The sequence below is a fragment of the Nomascus leucogenys genome, chromosome 2 (assembly GCF_006542625.1).
Source record: "Nomascus leucogenys isolate Asia chromosome 2, Asia_NLE_v1, whole genome shotgun sequence".
Taxonomy (NCBI): Eukaryota; Metazoa; Chordata; class Mammalia; order Primates; family Hylobatidae; genus Nomascus; species Nomascus leucogenys.
This window is the reverse complement of record NC_044382.1, coordinates 131,575,883-131,596,678: the sequence shown is the minus strand read 5'-3', so window position 1 is coordinate 131,596,678 and position 20,796 is coordinate 131,575,883. Positions and strand designations below refer to the sequence as shown.

Sequence of the window (20,796 nt, the reverse complement as noted above, 5' to 3'; positions counted from 1 at the left end):
CTTTGATAGCTCACACACCCATCCAGATAGGATATTAAGAATCTGCTGACCCTCCTACAAGTTCTGCGACCCCAGCCAGTCTTCTCAATTACGAACAAGACTTGATGATATTCTTCAAATTCAGAGAAGCAAGGAGGAGATTAAAAACAAGGAAATAATCATCTCTAATTCTTATATCAAGTTGTTTTTAGCTAACACTGTAGCTAAATAGAAAGTTACATAAATTTCTCCTCCTAAACTATCCCATAAAATTCTCAGTGTTTATCTAAGGAAAAATATACCATTTCTAGATAAAGCACCTACACTATTTTTTTGACAACCTACGTTGTCGATAACATTGTTAGTCATTAATTTCAGATTCAGAAAGAGAGAATTCAGCCATTTTTCATAGTCCTGCTGAAATCTGACACATTTCTGCTCAACTGAGCACAGGATAATGCTCCATGATCTACTCAACTGAAACACATCGCCTCAGCCACCATACGTTACCAACTATTAAAACAAAATGGGAATCAGCTTTTCAACCCAATAGTTTACCTAAAAGTCTCTCTTAGGCAGGTTTGACCTTTACAGCATGAATTTCATTTTGCTGTAAGCTCTTACATTTATATTACTGCTTAACATGCACTCTTCATAGAAATCTGCCCTAACAAACTATATTTATTCATGCTGAACAGTCTGCTTAACTACCAGCCTAAAATGCAGTACAGTTACCAGAGAAATATTTCCTGTTATTTCAGAACTGTGAAGGTCAAACCAGTTTTATGCAAAGGGAAATGAAATGTTTTGTGTCTTTAGGCTGTGTAGTATAATTTAAATACTTCCCTTACTGTTTATGGTAGAGCCTTCCAGTGTTCTTATTTTCCTGTTTTTTCACCATTGTTCTCCCCTGCCCTTTCTCCCATGCCTTCTTAACTGAGCACAGTTATTTCTAATACTCAGCCACTTATAGAAATTATGTCACAGGTACATCCATTGAAAATTTAAGTTAAATGCAGCCTTTTTTTAAGCAGAAAGCAAGAGTTACATTAATGAAATTGTTCTGCAAACTTCTTTAATCACATAATCCCTTGGATAAAGTAATTTATTTCATTCTCTATACTATTTTGAGGAGTCAGATAGGCTCACAGAGATTGCCTGTTGTTGGGTTCCTATTAAACTTGCACGCAAGAGCAACATAAACCCAGCCCTGTTGTAAGTGGCTGATTTCCAATGGAGCCTTACGGCACAGTGACTAAGTGCTTGAGCTCTGGAATTGGAAAGACCTGGGTTTAAAACTTAGTTCTCCCTGTCATTCACCATGCAAACCTAGGCAGCTTGCCTAGCCTCCTTTGTTCTGCATTCAACAAAGTTTTGAGCACTCACTGCTCTATCATCATTACTCCTTGCTTATGGAATTTCAGCAGAGTGAGCCTAGGTACAATTGCAAAGTTTGCAAATATTTTCTTCATTGAAAATCCAGTGAGTGCTGAAACCAGGCCAGGACCCCCACAATGTGGCTGAAAGTGGGAAAAAAAAGTTCTACAGGGCCAAGCAGTGTGTCAAAGTTTGGGCCCACAATAGGGTCAACCAAAGCACAATGCAAGAAGAATAGAGCAAACTTAGTTGTGGTTGGGACAAGTATCAGTGTCAGGGGAGTCCAGTCTTCTGGCTAAGACACAGCAACGGGTAAAATCCTGGCTATATTCAAAAACAGGCATTTAAGAGGACTTACAATTGTTCCTTGGTCTTCAACCACCACTGCACAATTCGCTATTACTAGAGATCAATAAGCAGAAAAGAGGTGAAGTTGAGAATTCCCATAAATCTCAGCTTACAACTTTCCTGTATACCACCTTTTTACAGATGGACACGTATGTGTGTTATACATGACAATGTCATCCAATATGTGTTTTGCAATTATAATGGGTTGAATAGGCCCCCAAAATATATGTCCACCCAGAACCTGTGAATGTGATCTTGTTTGAAAAGAGGGTCTTTGTGGATATAATTAAGGATCTTAAGATGAGATCTTCCTGATTAACCAGGTGAACCTCAAATCCAACGACAGTGCTCTTTTTACAGACAGAAAAAAAAAAAGAGAGACTAGAGGAGAAAGCCGTGTGAAGAAGACAGAGGCACAGTAATGGGACCCCAAATGATTAGGCAAGTTTCTAGAAGACAAAGCATTTATTCATTCAGCAGATGTTTTATGAAAGACCCAGAATTTGATGGGTATGGTCCAGTCAAATAACAGAAGCTGGGGTAGTAGGAGGGTGTTTCTGTGATGAAATCTACCAGAATATCTTGGGCTTATCCTTAACCTGTGGGTAGCACTGCTAATTCCAGGTCTTATCAACAAATAGATCTGGGATTGTCAATGTCTTAATTTTACCTTTGTCAGGGTTGTCTCAGGGACCAAGGAAGTACAGAGTCATCAGGAGAAGGACACCAGTGGCTATTACTGTCAGGGCAGTGCCTGGAACAAGGCATTACTTCTTCCCTCCTCAGCTTCTTCACCCTATGGGCAGCTGCCACTCATGCTTCCCTGGCACTTTTCCATGGCCTTAGGAATGTGATAAAAATAAATTCAGACTTTACTGTTTCTGACTTAAAGTGTCATCATCTTTAATGCATCATCTTATTGCATTAAAGTGTCCTTAATGCAATATCTCCATTTGAGAAAGAGACTGAGAGTGAGAGAGCAATGCTTCTTACCAAGGAATGGCTTTTGCATGTGATCACTGTAAAGATTTCTAGCTAATGTGGCAAAGCTCAGGCTCCCCTCTTTGAAATAAACACAAAACTACAATGTGAAGAAAAATCATAAGTACAAAATAGAAATGGAAATACGAAATATAAAGCTATATGTGTGATATGGTTTCACTCTGTGTCCCCATCCAAAATCTCATCTCAAATTGTAATCACCACATGTCAAAGGAGGGACCCAGTAGGAGGTGATTGGATCATGCGGCGATATCTCCTATGCTGTTCTTGTGATGGTGAGTGAGTTCTCATGAGATCTAATGGTTTTAAAGTTTTTGGCAGTTGTCTCCTTACTCTATCTCTCTCTCTCTCTCTCTCCTGCTGCCATGTAAGACATGCCTTGCTTCCTCTTCACATTCCTCCATGATTTTAAGTTTCCTGAGGCCTCCCCAGTCATGCAGAACTGAGTTAATTAAGCCTCTTTTAGTTATGAATTACCTAGTCTCAGGTAGTTCATTATAGCGTGTAAGAAAAGACTAATACAGATAATTGGTACCTAGAGAAGTGGCACACTGCTATAAGATACCTGAAAATGTGGAAGCAACTTTGGAAATGGGTAATGGGCAGAGGTTGAAACAGTTTGGAGGGCTCAAAAGAAGACAGGAAGATGTGGGAAAGTTTGGAACTTCCTAGAGACATGTTGAATGGTTTTGACTAAAATTCTGACAGTGATATGGACAATGAAATCCAGGCTGAGGTGGTCTCAGAGGGAGATGAGGAACTTATTGGGAACTAAAGAGAAGGTCACACTTGCTATGTTTTAGCAAAGAAACTGGTGGCATTTTGCCCCTGCCTTAGAGATCTGTGGAACTTTAAACTTGAGAGAGATTATTTAGGGTATCTGGTGGAATAAATTTCTAAGCAGCAAAGCATTTAAGATGTTACCTGGCTGTTTGTGAAAGTGCATAGTCAAATGCATTCACAAAGAGATAATCAGAAATTGGAACTCATGTTTAAAAGAGAAACGGAACATATAAGTTTTAAAATTTGCAGCCTGACCATGTGGTAAAAAAGAAAAACCCATTTTCTGGGGAGAAATTGAAAGCAGCTGCAGAAATTTCCATAAGTAATGAGGAGCTGAATGTTAATACTGAAGATAATGGGGAAAATGTCTACAGGGCATTTCAGAGATCTTCATGGCAGCCTCTCATCACAGGTCTGAAGGCCTAGAAAAGAAAAATGGTTTCATGGGCCGAGCCCCTGGCTCTGCTGCTCTGTGCAGCCTTGGGACATGGCACCCTGTGTCCCAGCTGTTCCAGCTCTAGCCATGGCTAAAAGGGGCTAAGGTTCATCTTGGGCCTTTGCTTCATAGGGTACAAGCCCCAAACCTTGGTGGCTTCCACCTGGTATTTGGCCTGTAGGTACACAGAAGACAAGAGTTGAGCTTTGGGAGCCTCTGACTAGATTTCAGAGGATGTAAGGAAACACATGGCTGTCCAGGCAGAAGTCTGCTCAGGGGTGGAACCTTCATGGAGAACCTCTACTAGGGCAATGCAGAGGAGAAATGTGGGATTGGAGCCCCCAGACAAAGTCCTCACTGGGTAGTGGAGCTGTGAGAAGAGGGCCACCTTTATCCCAGAATGGTAGATCCACTGACAACTTGCACCATGCACCTGGAAAAGCCACAGGCACTCAACACCAGCCTGCGAAAGTAGCTGTGGGGGCTATACCCTGCAGAGCCACAGAGGTGGAGCTGCCCAAGGCCTTGGGAGCCTGCCCCTTGCATCACTGTGCCCTGGATGTGAGACATGGAGTCAAAGGAGATCATTTTGAAGTTTTAAGATTTAATGACTCCCCCACTGGGCTTTGGACTTGCAGGGGCCTGTAACCTCTTTGTTTTGGCTAATTTCTCCCATTTGGAATGGGTGTATTTATGCAATGCCTGTACTGTCATGTATCTAGGAAGTAACTAACTTGTTTTTGATTTTACAGGCTCATAGAAAGGACTTGCTTTGTCCCAAATAAGACTTTGGAATCGGACTTTTCAGTTAATGCTGAAATTATTTTAGACTTGTAGGACTGTTGGGAAGGCATGATTGTGTTTTAAAATGTGAGAAGGACATGAGAGGGAGGGACCGGGTGGGAGGTGATTGGATCACAGGGTGCTTCCTCCATGCTGTTCTCAGGATAACGAGTTCTCACGAGATCTGATGGCTTTATAGTTTTTGGCAGTCCCGTACTCCTCCTGCCACTATGTAAGACATGCCTTGACTGCCCCAGTCAAACACCCTACTTTGTACCATCCCCAGAGCGGGTCATACCCTGTTGAAGTCTCTCTTCAAAGTTCTTTCAACTTTCCCTTATGGTACTTGTTGACTGTCGGTCTCATGCCAGTATTTAGCCATAGATGGAGTTTACCACCCACTTTCCTCTGCATTCCCAAGCAGCCCAACTCTGGGAAGACCTGGGCCTGGCACACTGGGGACCACTACCAGCCTCACACTGTCCATGGGCTGGGCCTCAATCACAAGGACCTGGGCCCCCCATGAGCATCACCGGGGAGTGGGTCTTCAATATGCCAGATTTCCCACACCCCACTGTGGGTCAGGGATTCAACTCTGGGCTCTTCCCTGTTCACTTGCTGTTACTGAGGGAGTGCAGGTTAATTTCTTTTCCTCCACTGACTAATATGCTTAAATTCAGTAGGTTGCCATGTCTGATCTGGTTATGTTCAGAAGGACTTGCCTCCCCACCTTCGCCTTCCACCATGATTGTAAGTTTCCTGAGGCCTCCCAAGCCATGTGGAACTGTGAGAAAATTAAACCTCTTTTCTTTGTAAATTACCCAGTCTCAAGGTAGTTCTTTAGAGCAGTGTGAAAACAGACTTACAGAATGTGTATGCAGCCACAGTGATGAACCAAACTTCAAGAAGTCAACCAAAGGTAGTGAGTGTTAGGGCTCATTGAGAGAAGAAGCTGAGAGTGGGATAACGCAGATCTTCAGTATTGCAGGGAGATCACCAGATGAGGAGTGAAATCAACAACTCCTTAATTGCAAAGGCATGGTCTGAGTACACGGCAAAGCACTCGAGACTCCTTATAGCTGTTTGACAACACACTGTGACAAAGGAAATTGAGTTAAGTAAGGGGGAAAACCTGATAAATTGAAAGAAAAACCCACCTGTTGGGGTGAGATGAAAGAAATGAGATGGAGAATAGTGACCTGTTCTTGGTAAGATAAAAGAAACACACTACATCAATTCATAAGAAATCTTGTGACATGGGAACTTTCAATGTGACCAAAAAAGATATCTACTAGATAACAGCAGAATCTAACCCACAAAAGGGGTTTTTTTCTTTAATTTGTAAAGCCTACAAAGACAATTAATTAACACAGCTCACTCTTGCAGCCCTTCTGTTATACTTTATTTTTAAAAGAAATAACCAGCCGACTAAAAAATAGCTTTTCAAGCCTATTCTCTTCATCATTGACTGTGTTTCTGTGCCATCTATTCTATTCTTTGCAGCATCTAATGTTGTCTTGATTTCTGTTGGGCTTTTATTTCTCTCTCTCATTTCTTTTTGAGCTCTACCATTTCACTATTTATCTCTCTTTTCTGTTGTATCATTTTTTTTCTGATGGCTTTTTCATCTCTTCTCAATGCTCTTACATCAAAGGACTATATTTTCTTTTATTTTGCTAAATGGTCCGTCTCCTCCTACCTCACTTTTTTTCCCAAAAGCCTTAACTCTAAGATGAATAGTAACTAGAAATGAACCAGCATAAAATGTATAAAACATGGAATGTACTACATATATATTTAATGGAATGTATTATATATTCCATATAAATACACTTATATATTAAAGAAATATATATATAAAGAAGTACTTCAAGAAAAAAAAAGACAGCCAAAAGCTATTCCAGAAAAACTACATTATAAAGCATATTTTTAAAAGGCAAATGAAGGTCAAGGAGAAAATAGCTTTTCCATACAATTAATAAAATAAAATAAATAGAAAAAATAAAACCATGATTTAAATGAAGGAAACATTAGAAGTATCAAAAGAGAACATAGACACTAGTGAAAATAAAGTCATAAATATGAAGAATCACATTGAGGAAACTGAGCAAAATGACATGAAAAAGAGAAAACACTGCACAAATAGCAGAGAGAAAATGAAAGAAAATGAAAGACAAAAGGGCTCCAAAATAGGAATAATTGGTATTGCTGAAAACGGAAACAAAAGAAATAAGACAAAAGTTTGCAAAGAAGGACAATAGAAAAAAACTTCTATAAAAGATTGAAGAGGCATATTGTGCCCCTCTGAAATCGATATAAAACAATCAACTCCAAAATTTCAAAGATGAACTTAAAAGAGACTATAAGCACGCAGGCAAAAATCAACCAATCAATCAATCTATCAACTCACCTATGGGGTGGGATGTGCAAGGAACTACTCCATTTGCCACGCGAAATCTTTGTTGCCAGAAGACAGTAAAGCAAGTCTACTAAGCCCAAGAGGTAAAAGGGTAGATACTTATTCCCAGCCAACCTATTTTTTATAAACAAAGGCAAATAACGTAAATTACTAAACACAAGGAGACTAAAAAATAATTGAAGAAATATTAATTAAACGATTGGTGGAATAAATTGATTACACTCACATATAAAAGCTGCCAGGCACGGTGGCTCACACCTGTAATCCCAGCACTCTGGGAGGCCAAGGAGGGCAGATCACTTGAGCCCATGAGTTCAAGACCAGCCTGGACAACATGGCAAAGCCCCGTCTCTACAAAAAATACAAAAATTAGCCAGGTGTGGTAGCAGGCACCTGTAGTCCCAGCTACTGAGGAGCTCAGGTGGGAGGATCACTTGAGCCTAGGAGGTTGAGGCTGCAATGAGCTATGATCATGCCACTGCACTCCAGCCTGGACTACAGAGTGAGACTCTGTTTCAAATTTTTTAAAAATTTGTTAAATAATAAAAATATAAATATTAAAAATTATGAGTATATTTTTCAAAAATTAAGAAATATTGAGAGAATGAAAGAAAGTTTGGTATAAGAATGTAAGCACATTGAATTTTTTAATTTTGTAAAGCATATTATTACTGGATTGTTCAAATCAAGCAATGGAGATAGTTTAGGATATAAAGGGGAACACTTAAAGATACACGAATAATATAACCAGGCAAATTAAAATAATAGCATATCCTGCTATTCTATGAGACGGTATGTTGTAATGACTTTAAATCTCCATAACTCATTCTATAAATTGTGATACCAGAAAAGAAAACTGTTCCAGGCTATTTTTTAACTAAAAAAACTAAATTTTAAGAATTAGGTCAAAAAATAAAAATGCAAACATAAATGACTAGCTTAATCATATATTAAAATATATGATAAAGCTAAGGTAATTTTAAAAGCTGAGTAAACGAGTTGACTGAACAGAATAAATTCCAATAATATGTATACAATGGGACTTTATTATATGATAAAAAGCTATTTTTCTGAAGCAGTGTCGAGAGATCTGTTGGTCAACAGGAGTGTTGGAGAAAACTAGCTGCAATCTGGAAATGCATCAGCGTAGACCCCTATCTCACTCTTACCAAAATAAATTCCAAATAAAACAAAAGTTTTAAAAAGCTATAAACATACATACCCTTTAATCCAACTATTCTAATTCTAGGAATTCTAGAAACTTTTCCAATTTATATATTTTAACTAATATATGCATGACTATGGAACAATTTATAGGATCCATTTTTAAATTAAAAAACAAGGTACAAAATAGTACATCCAGTATGTTTGTACTTATGTAATCCTACATTATATGATATATATTTGGGTATATGTGTAAAGTTCACACAAGCATAGAATGTTTCTAGAAAGGATATGCATAAAATTGAACAATAGTTGCCTCTGGGAAAGAGAGACTAGTTAACTACATGTCTGGCATCAGAAGGAGACTTTCCTTCATTGTATAATAGTATGTACCACTTGGATTTCTATCGTTGGCATACATTGTTTTTTGGGTTAATAAAATGATATCTAAACGGCCGGGGTAGCAGAGACAGCCAGAGAAGCTAGGTGCTGAACCGTGCTTCCTGGGACCCTGGGAACCCAGGAACAATGAACTTACTCTACAAGTTACAGGCAACGTTGATGCAAGTTATAACTTGCTTGGTTAATTGAAAGCGCTAACTTAAAAGATGCATGGAGTCAGAGTGATATTACACTGTGGTGGTGTAACAGCTATTCAAAGAGTTAATTCTTAGTCATTGACCTAACATGATCTCAGCACTAGGTTGTAAAGACAGGATTACATTCATGGCTTATATTCTAAAATCTATAATACAGTTTAGGAGAATTATGGAACTTTCCTTCAGTTCCAGATCAAATCTGGCCTCCTTTACCTGAGGGCAGATTCTTTGATTTCAAGGCACAATTAAAATAAACTGTGAAAAATGTCTGGTGATGTCTGAAGCCTCCAATACAAGGGTCACAGTCAAAAACAATTTTTTTTGTGGCCAAGTTTAATATGAAAATTTTTTTTCCTAATGAATTTGCAGACACTTCATGGAAATAGAGCTCTAGTTACAAGGCAGAGCTTTATCATATTTTTTGTGATAACTCGTTAAGTTTCAGCACTCCCAAATTGGATTTGGGGCCATGTTTTCGCAAGAACTTTATTTAAGCCGAAAAGAAATTGAATGTTGTTCACATGAGAATGACATATCCATTCCCTTATGCATTTTTGTGTGTCCAGAAAAAGGCTCCATATTCGATAGTCTGAAAGCATTTTGCAGCTGAAGAAAAGGGCATGTTTTTAGGGCAGATGATGATGGTGCTTTCTACTTGGTGAAAGGTAAATAAAGATGAGTTCAAGGTCTCACTGCAATTTAGATGTAGTTTACTCATCAAGAAAGCTCTTGAAAACCATTCACAAGTTAACCACCTGTCATTTCCTAACTAGACTACAGGTTTCATTTACTATCCTTACAAAACAGGAGGAAGAGCTAGCTTCAGAAACACATTTAGTGTAGAGATTCCGGGGGTTACAAGCTATAAAATCAACAGAAATTTAAAAGAATTTCACTAAATAGTGTTAAGTCCACTATTTATATAATGTTAGTTAAAATGTATGTTTATAATAAATATTTTAATTACAAAATAAAGAATATAAGTACATTATAATTGTAAGGGGACTGATTCATGTAATGTATCAGAGTCCAATAAGTATTTGACTTTTTATTTGCCCATCTTAACCTTATTAGTGACGCAAAATCGTGTTTCCAGTTTAACAGACTTCTGTCAACCAATACTTTTCCTTCTCCCTTTTTCTGACAAAGTCCCATTTTATCTGCACCCTATATACATTGAAAAATTATTTTTCATTAGGCTTCAATCATAAAACCAATCCACAAACAATAATTTATTGTTTATCTGTAAAGCACTATGCTAGGCTCTTTGAGATGCCAACATATTTTTGAATAACAAGGTCTCTGATGGAAGGATGCTAGAAAAAATCCATCTCAGCCTTGTTAGTCAGTCCTTGTTATCTGAGCATTTAAGCCTCCCAGCCGATTCTAGGTGGCATAGGTAAGCAAGAGTCTTTATAAAAGAAATGCAACCACTTAAATTTTCTTACATAAAATTTGATCCCACACAAACATTTCCCTCCACTTACCACTAATATCTATCTCATATCATAGTTATGAGAAGTAACATATATTTCAGTTAGACTTCAGCCCACCTCCTATTTTTGCTCAGCTCACAAACTAAGAATGACACTTAACATTTCTAAATGGTTGAAAAAATCGAGGGAATTTTATGACACATACAAATTATATGAAATTCAAATTTTAGTGTCCATAAATAAAATTTTATTGGAACACAGCCATGTTCATTCATTTACATATTGACTATGGCTGCTTTCATGCTACAAAGGCAGAGTTGAATAATTGTGACAGTAACCACATGTGGTGCTTTCATTGTTTTTCACTGCTATTCAACATGCTACAAATCTCAGTGATGGCTATAAAACTCAACAGCATTTCAAGTGTCATATATATTGTCATACGGACATTTTATTATTTTTTTATTACCAGTGCATATACATCATGTCAAAAAAAGTTTTAAAAAGTGGACTTTGAGTGTTGCACTTTTAAGGCACAGTGGAGTGTGAATTGTTGTACAACTATATGGCAAAGCATTGTGTTTATTATGCAATGACACTTTCACTGTGCTAAAAAAATATATTTCCAGACTAAGCACTCATCACAATATTCCCAACCCACAGGAAATCAACAGTTAGAACAATTAGAAAACTTAAAATGTAATATCTTGTCACAGCATAATCTACTAATTTAAAAAATTAGAATAAGGGTGTAACCAAAGTAACTTTCTGAGTGGCTCATTTGTTAGCCAAGCAAAGACAGCTATATACTGATGGTGAGTTAATTTAATTGTGTTTGATTGCAGCAACCAGAAAGTGGGCCCAGAGAAAAACTTCTTTATGACTACTAGTTTTTCAGCAAGAATACTTGCTTGGAGACGCGAGGACACTGTGGCAACACCAACAGTTAATTAAAAAACAAGGCAAATGATTTCAAGTAGCTTTCCTTGGCTTTTGGTGAGACAACAAATGTTACCAACACTGCCCCACTGTATACTTGAGAAGTCAATGCTGAGTTTGAAGTGACTCAAGAACTAACCTTTATGAATAGTCTGCATATAATAACTACAGGAAAAAATATTTCAAAGAAGTCGAGAAAACACCAATTGAATACAACCTGAAGTAGAATCTGCTAAGATGTGTGGCAATTCATGGTGGTAAAAATGTGTGAAGTGGCAAAAAAAAAAAAAAAAAAAAACCCGCACAACTGAATAAATTGCTCAATGGTTATATGCTGCATTATTCATCAGCAGGTATTTGTGGGAAATATTTGAATGTCATCGAACTAGTAAAGTCAATGGTAAATTTTATTCACTTGTGATCTTAATCATCACCGGTTCCATTTAGTTTTGTCAGAAATAGAAGTTGAGTATTCTGACTTGCCCAATTACATAGCAGTTTGATGGCAGCAGTAAAATTTTTTGGCTTTGTTAGACACAGGATCTCACTCTGCCACCCAGGCTGGAGTGCAGCAGCATAATCATGGCTCGCTGCAGCCTCGACTCCTGGGCTCAGGACATCCTCCCACCTCAGCCTCCTGGGTAGCTGGGACTATGGGTGCATGCCACCATGCCTCACTAATTTTTTGTAGAGACGGGGTTTTGCCAAGTTGCCCAGGTTGGAACGGTAGTTTTATTGTAATTTTTTGAGCTCAGAACCAAGACTGAAATTGTTATGAATGAGGAGAATCACCCTGAAACTATTTTCAAACACTGAAAAGCTTCGGAAATTAGCTTTTGCTGCAAACTTAATAATGCTTTTTAATAAATTCAACCTACAATTATGAGGCAAAACAGCACTTATATGTGAAACATACTGTGACAAGGTCATTTTGATGGCAACTAATGTTGTTTAAATCACAAGTAATATCAAGCTGGCTTTATATATTTCCCATGCTGTCAAGATAAGAAACAAGATCTCCATTCCTGCACAAACTTAATTTATCAGAAGATGTATTTAATTATTGCGCTATTAAACAGTTCAGAGAAGTATACTTTTTTTTAATATTAAAGAAAGCTTAGATCCTTCTTAGTGTGTGCTCTTTACCACTGGATTTCAAGAAAGCAAAACAAAACATAAACAAAGTAACAAAAGCATATTCCTTTAGCTCTGCTTCTCATATGTAACAGACTAAATAAACCAAATTTTTAAAATTCCTATCTTAAATTAGGGAGTGACATTATTTTACCCATCTTTAGAGGAAATGGGAAAGAGCAAGTTTAAAAAAACTACTTTTATTTTTTTTATTTCTTTTTCAGTTACATACTTTTAAACAGGGATGTGTTTCATTATTCAGACATTCAGGCAATGTTGACTTCATTAGTGTTGACAGAAAATAAGCATAAAAATGCAAAACATTGTTGGCTTAACCTGAACATACCTGCATTACCTATTATTGACCAGTTTTTGTTGCCAAAAGACTTATTCCTTGGCATTAAAATGGAGCACTTAAAAATATTGCTAAAAAGCAAATGCCTACACACTGGTCTTTGCAGCAAATAAGGGTATTTATACTTTTAAAATATTTTAAGTCCATAATTGGATTAATATACACACCTTCTTATGTATAAGGAGTTCAGATCATATAAACACTGTACAATCCAAAAAACCCTACTGAGAATAAAACTAAATAGGTTTATGATAAGAAATACAGATATTCGCATGTATTTACAAATATCATAGACACACAAATTTGGTCAAATACTGTAAAGAAAGAAGAAGTGGTTTCACATTATAATGGCCAAAACGTTCATCTACCTTGCTCAAAGCAAATAAAAATATAAACTCAGTATGTAACTCCTGCAATTTAAGACATCATGACGGTATACAGATAGATAGAAACTGTTGACCAAATTATACAGCAAATGTTTTGTAGGTTAAGTGTAGGTCTTTAAAATAAAAAAAAAAAGATCATTCATAGGATTCATAGCAACAATGATAAACAATGTCCTGATTTGTGGTGTTCATGTGGGTGCCTAATTCATCAAAAAAAAAAAAAACGCATTAAATTTTTGGCTAATAAGAAAAATAAATTACGAAGTACAATTAAATCCCTGTAAATGCAATAATGAAGTAAAAAAATGTAGATTTACTTTAATATACATCTTAAATGTTACCTTGAGACAATAAAAATAAATAAGCATGCCTGGAGGCACACACTTAAAGACAACGAAGAGACTGCATGGAAGGAATAAGTAACAATTTTATAAATGAAAGATAAATATGAGATTTGTTCAAAATAATTATCTTTCTAGCCAGTCTTTGTTTTAACCCTTCTTCAAAATTCTGGCTAGTAGAATGTGACAAAACTAGATGTGTGTCTTTATGGCTTAAAACAAAGCATACTTGAAAAGTGGAATGGGCTTCTTTTACAGAATTTTTTTTTTTTTTTTTTTTTTTGTTCATATGCAGGCACTTCAAAAGACTATGGAGGCAAAGCACCTGACCCATCCTTTCCAAAATATTTTTCAATCATCAAAATTATGCTAAAGAGTAGGAAAATTCCAGAGAATCAGCAAAGTTGAATACAAGAGACTAATGTGCACAGAGGGCATAGAGTGACCCACTTTTTATTGCTGGGGGTCTTTTTTTTATCAAAGAGCAAAATAATTACACAGACACCATTGCATGGCACATCCAAAGTTTTCTGCTTAAGGGAGACTGTAATCATTCAGCAGTAAGTTTCAGTGAGATTTCTTTAGGCTTCCACCTTATACATTGCAACAAGGTTCACATTTACTACCTCTCCTTAGTGTATTTCTTTATAACTCCAACATATATCACTTTTTAAAGTATTCATTTCTTGCTGTCTAACATACATTATTAGTTGGAAGCATAAAGTTACACTGTACAAATATTTTGCATTTTTAAAAATAAGCGCTTTTGCCACTTCTGCAAACAGTACTTCACATAGTGATGCAACAAAAGCGGAGCACATATTTACCACACTCCTTAAGATTCATTTTACCACCACCATCTGCCGAACCCATATTGCTTTTTCCTCAGTACCTCTGGGCAGTGACTGTACCATGATTTCACAGAGAGAATGTTAATATGACTTATGAATAACAGTACCATCAGTAATACTGAAATCAATGCAGATGTCACAAAATATGAACTTCTCAAGGAATGACTTCTTTTAAATATTTGGGCAACTCTGTTTTCTCTGTTGTATTATCCACTGAGAGAAGAAAATTCCTGTTTGATTATGCTCTTACAGAAGTTATAAAAAACCAGATTAGGTATTTAACTGGTTGACACTTAAGATACTGTACTGCTTTCTACAACAGAAGAACTTCTGGAAAATGTTCTATAGAACTATACTCATCAATACCACCTCATTGGTCTATTCCATTCACTGATGGGCAAAGCACTCATGTTTTGACAAAACTTTAAAGCTTCCATAAAAGTCAAATTAGAAAAAAGAAAAAAGAATGTAAGACAACCACAAAATGAAGTATGAAAGTATGACATTTTTGTTTCTAAGAGTGAGTCCTTGAAAATATATGTGGTCACTACAGAGATGATTTTAATCACAAGACAGCAGATGAACATGTAAGTAACTCCCCAGGATCTGTCTGTGTCCAGAGTCATTTGTGGCGCTGTATGGTTTTCCTTTTCCTTCGTTTGAAAAAACAGCAGCACCTGCAGATGAGGGAAACACTATTTTAAAAGCACTAAAATGTCACAAAGTTGACTGTATCACTTTAACTTAAATGATCATAAAAAGCAACAGGCTAGTGCAAGATAAACAGTGATTACACCAATGAAGCATACGTATTAGTGAAAATATGGCAGAGCTATTACTATTATGTTTCATTCGCATGCCTTTTAAGAATAGCAAGACATTCTATGCAACATAAAAAGGAGCCATTAAATTCAAAAGGTTTTTCACTGAGATTAATTAAGAATTTCATTCTATGCATTCTCACCCTTTCTCCTTGATATTTTTATGTGATTGTTGAAGCCATTAGGAAGGCAATAATGATCGTAACATTGGGGAGCTTATCCTCACCAATAATCAGTTTAGACTCCAAAAATAAAAAGACACTCCAATATACACTAGTCAACAACATTTTCCATCATATTAAAAAAGTGAAAGACAGAAAATACATTATATAGAATGTCAAGACTGGCAATTTTGCACTCTTTAAGGGTTAAAGAAGGTCAAGCTTATTGAAAGTTTAGTTAAGATAAAAACTATGCTTAATATTTAAAGTAGCACAATTGAGGTGACTCCATTTTACAAGTCAAAACTGTATATGCAAAACAATATAATCCTGACTTTTATTTCTAGGTGAAAAAAAATCTTGGCTGGGCACAGTGGCTCATGCCTGTAATCCCAGCACTTTGGGAGGCCGAGGCAGGAGGACTGCTTGAGCTCAGGTAAGAATTCAAGACCAACCTGGACAATACAGCAAGACCCCATCTCTAAATACCTCTCTCTCTCTAACTATATATACACATACACAAATATCTCTAAATATATATATATACACACACATACATATATAAATGTACACACATATATTATACACACATACATACATACACACACACACACACACACGCACGCACTGGACATGGTGGCACCCGCCTGTTACCCCACCTCCTTGAGAGGCTGAGGCAGGAGGAATGTTTGATCTGTGATTGTGCCACTGAACCCTAGTCTGTGTGACAGGGCAAGACCCTGTCTCTAAAAGAGGAGATGAACACATCAAGGCTGCTGTGGGAAAATGCTGTGAACTGAAAAATTAGAATCACTGATCTGCTCCCACCAGAAAAAAATTAAATACATATCTATCTTAAAAGCCTCACAATCCTTCAAATAAAGGTATGAAGGTACGGCATTTTCCCCTTCCAGATATAAAAGAGTCAGTCTATTAGAATATACAACATGACAGACACTACATATAGTTAGGCACCTTTTCTTTTAACCTTTGAACAGTCACCCCCTTCCTAAGGTTGAGTTTACTTTTGGCACAGGCAAGCATGGTTGGGTATCCCTGGTTTCCACTGAAGTCCTCTGTGGGTATGTAGGCATGTTTATAAATCATATTTTGTAATAAAGGCAAAGTATATCTATATACATGCTGATTTCATCACCGAGAGCTGCCAATTCAGACTGTGTCTAATATGACCTTATAAAGGTGTTTCTATAATTCTTACCAATCTATATTCATAAAAGAATAGTTTTGGCCAGGAGCGGTGGCTCACGCCTGTAATCCCAGCACTTTGGGAGGCCAAGGTGGGCAGATCACAAGGTCAGGAGTTCAAGACCAGCCTGACCAACATGGTGAAACCCTGTCTCTACTAAAAATACAAAAATTAGCCAGGCGTGGTGGCGGGCGCCTGTAATCCCAGCTACTCAGGAGGCTGAGGCAGGAGAATCACTTGAACCCAGGAGGCGGAGGTTGCAGTGAGCCAAGATCGTGCCATCGCACTCCAGCCTGGGCGACAGAGTAAGACTCTGTTTCAAAAAAAAAAAAAAAAAAATAGCTTCAGGTGTCCCACCCGGCAAAAGATTACAGAATATAAAATGACTACCAGGTATGTTTTATATACTTCTGTGAAATAAATGTAAACAGACATCTACACTGTCCAGTTAAATTACATAATCTCTCTACCCACATTATCTTTAGTAAAAAATAATTTTAAATTATTTATTGTGATTTCTGCCATAATTATGAAACCACCATGAGGGTACTGAAAACCAAATTACACAACTGCATTTTTTTTTTTTTAAGTAAACCAAACAGTACACACTGACTAGACCATGGAATGTAAATAATTTAAAATTGTGGATCAGCTGATAAAGATTCAACTAGAAATATATGTAATGATGAATGTTTATCAACTTTACTCTCATGGAGGTGACTAGCAGAAAGGACTGAAATGGATTACCCAGTCAAGAGCCTAGAGAAGAGCTGCCACAGTACAAGACTACACATGTAAGAGATTTGTTCTGGATTTTAAAAAATAAGTCAAATTTATTTTTAACTGTTAGCTACCTAATATTTCTCAAATCTCAATTACTTTCTAAAAGATAAAATCCTTTACTCCAAATGAACCTTTAAATTTAAGACTTAGAAAAGAGCAGAAAAATATCCAAATAGCAGAAAGCAAGACATAAAAATAGGTATTTAGAAGTGACAGACCAAATACTTAGAATATTAAATTTAAGAATATGGCCATGTTTCAATGGAAATTTGTTGTTTGATATAAAATTCCTTTAATAATGTTCACTATTCTTAAACACCGTCTTTTCAAATTCCAAAGTAGATTCTTCCAAAATTTTCTAAAATTGTATTAGCCCTTTGAAATGGGCGATTTAATGTAATACACATTTTGATGAACAAGACCAAGTCCCAAATTTTCTACACTTGTATCAGCAATTTACTTTGCTTAGTTTGTATTTCCAGTACTGAGAGTTCTGAGAGTTGAGTTCTGAGAGTTGAGTTCTTTACACTTAAGTAATCTTTCCTTCAACAGTGTTTTACTGAACTACGCCAAGCATTTCTTTGAGAATAAATAAGATTTTCAAATAAATTCTAATGGCCCTTAAATTCAAACACAATCTAAAAAGGACATCTATTTTAAATAAATCCCACTAAATAAAGAACACATCCTTATAAAGATTTGCAAAAGTAAAGCTGGCATGCTATTAAAGTTACTACCACCAGAGGACAGCATTGCCTTATGTGATACAAATGCATCCAAATACAAATGCATCCAAATAGACAAGAGAGAGGTTCTCAAAATATGATATATTTATAGAAGTTAGGAAGTAAATTAATGTTTTAACCTTATGGCTTATTTCTTAAGATAAAAGTAATTACAGAAACAGCTAATTTATAGTCATAGAGATTAAGAAATCAGGTCTCATCTCAATTGCTTCCTCTTCCCTAGCACTTAATCTGAAACAGCACTGCTCCCATGTAGCCACTTGATCACACTATTATTTTTCTGTAATAACTTACTCCTACTTTGAAATTATTTTATTTATTTATTATCTGTCTTTGCACTAGAATTTAAGCTTCATAAAGGATTGCTCACAGTTATAGCCCAGCAAACTGGCACAAAGTTAGTACTTATTTAATAGTGGTCCTCCCACTTCAGCCTCCTGAGTAGCTGGGACTACAGGCGCCGAGCTGGTAATTTTTTTTTTTTCATTATTTTTAGTGGAGACAACATTTCACTATGTTACCCAGGCTGGTCTCAAACTCCTGAGCTCAAGCAATCCTTCCGCCTCAGCCTCTCAAAATCTGAAGCTACATCTCTACTCTAAAATTCTTTGGGAATATATGTTAAGTCCTACTTATGATGAACTTTAGCAACAACCTTAGTTTCTTTAAATACAATTAGGCAACAAACAGGAGATCAAAACGGATCAAAGTCCTAAAGCACACAAAGGCTTTTGCTATTGACACTGCACCACCATTTCTCCTTTGTTCATTGCCTTTTTCTTCATATATCTGTCATATACTTCCTTCTCTCAAATCCACCCAGAAACTGAAGGATGTTTCCCTATCTGCATATGATGTTCTTATTTATCCCTTCTAAGATGACTCATTGCTCATCCTTTGGTCGAGAGACTGTTGGTAGCTCCTAGAACTACCCACACAGGACTCCAGAACCTAGCTTCTCCTGACCTGGTTGATGAGTGTACAGAAAGTATGTTTTATGGCATCTAATCTTTAATTCTTTGACAAAGAATATTTCCCCTTAAGGTTTAAACCTGAAGTGTAATTTCATATCTCTGGATCTCTTGATTTTATTTATTTTAGCTAAGCAAGAAGAGTTTAGATCAGAGAACAAGATCATCTACAAAATTACTCCAACCAAAAGCCTGCAGGCCCATCTTCATCTCCAATTTCTTCCTCCCTATCCACTTGCAATTAGTCCCTTAAGTCTGAAATGACTTTCAAAATTTTCCAATCTTCTCATGTTGGCTGAGTTCTGAACTTTTCAACTTGCCTCCACCACTGCTAAGCACCTTTTAAAGGACTTCCCAGTCTAAGTCTCTATTCTCTCCAATCTGCCATCCAAATTGCCCCCATCATAAATATGGCCATGCCCTTTTCCACTTAAATCTCATCAATGATTCTCCATTGACTAAAGCATTAAGTTCACACAGCTCTTCAGAATTTTCTTCCTAACCTATTTCCACCCTCCTTTTAGTCTCATCCTCCATTAGGCTTCCTTCCCAGGTGGCCTATACTATGAATGGAAGGAAGGGAAAAGTAAGAAAAGGCAAAAATCTCCTTGTCATTCCCAGAACACACCACGTGGGATTTCTTAACTCTGTATCTTTGCACATGCTCTTCCTTCCACTTAAAATCCATTTGCTTTCTCTCAAAAGAGTTATACAGTCTCTGTCACTTTGTATTATAATTTTTATACCTCTCTCTTCCTCACTGAACTGATCTCTTGAGGAAATATATTATTCTTTACTTATCTTTACAGTTCTAGAGACTATCAAAGTCCTGAACACTTAGTATTATAGAAACTAAACAAACGGTCCAATACCGTAATCTTAAAACATTTTTTAAGGAATAGTTTGTTTACTAGAGAATACTAACCCAAAATATAAATTATCCATCTAGTTTCATAGGAAAACTTAATTTATATTTTTAAACCATTTTCTGCAAACAGTTGAACCCCAGGAAGTGACATAAGCCTCAAAACTGCTGCCAAATTAATTTTCCTAAGGATCAACCTGATCATATCATTTCTTGGCTTAAAATCACATGTCGTTTCTTGGCTTCCTTTCTTGTGCTGAGAAAGGTAATGTCCAAATTTGTTTACTGGCTACCAAGGCCCTTTGAGATTGGGAAATTAGCCTATCTCAGTTTTCATAAATGTGTTCATATATTCTCTGCCTGCATGAGTTACTCCTCGGACTGGTTCAATTCTTTCCTTGCTCCAACCTCTTCTCTCTGACTCCTTCTACCCATTTCCCTTGCCAAATCATTCTCATCTTTTGAGAACTAGTGTAAATGCATGAGGACTTCTCTGATCTTCCCAACTAGAAGGACATACTCCATTTTCTGAACTCCAATAAAAATTATCCCTCTCCTATAGTGCTAATCATGTAATACTTTGTATTAGGCCAATGATCCTTAACCCTGGCTGCTCCTTAGAGTCACCTGAGAAGTTTTTTAAAAATACTGATAACCAGGCCCCACCATAGACCAACTAGTAAAATCAGAAACCTTGAAAATACAGCCTAAGTATTAGTACATTTTTAAAACTCCCTAGGTGACTATAATGTGAAATCAAGGTTGAGAACCATTATATAAAAGTTGTTAGTATACTTTCCAACCAACCTAATGGTACACAAACTTTGACATATCTTAATAATCATCATATTACAAAACATATGATAATCTGTTCAGTAAATGTTGGAAGAAGGAAAGAGAAAGAATAAAG

General features: G+C 36.6%; 1 protein-coding gene across 5 annotated transcripts in view; it reads right to left on the bottom strand.

The window, feature by feature from the left end:
* Nucleotides 1-12,583: 12,583 nt before the first annotated feature.
* CSNK1G3 (casein kinase 1 gamma 3) overlaps nt 12,584-20,796 on the bottom strand; it is a 104,673-nt gene continuing 96,460 nt past the window's right edge. For all 5 annotated transcript variants that reach the window (XM_012505562.2, XM_030818369.1, XM_030818370.1 and 2 more), the window contains one exon: nt 12,584-15,009. In XM_012505562.2, the coding sequence (XP_012361016.1) occupies nt 14,955-15,009 (55 nt within the window). In that variant the 3' untranslated portion in view covers nt 12,584-14,954. The remainder of the gene's footprint in view (nt 15,010-20,796) is intronic.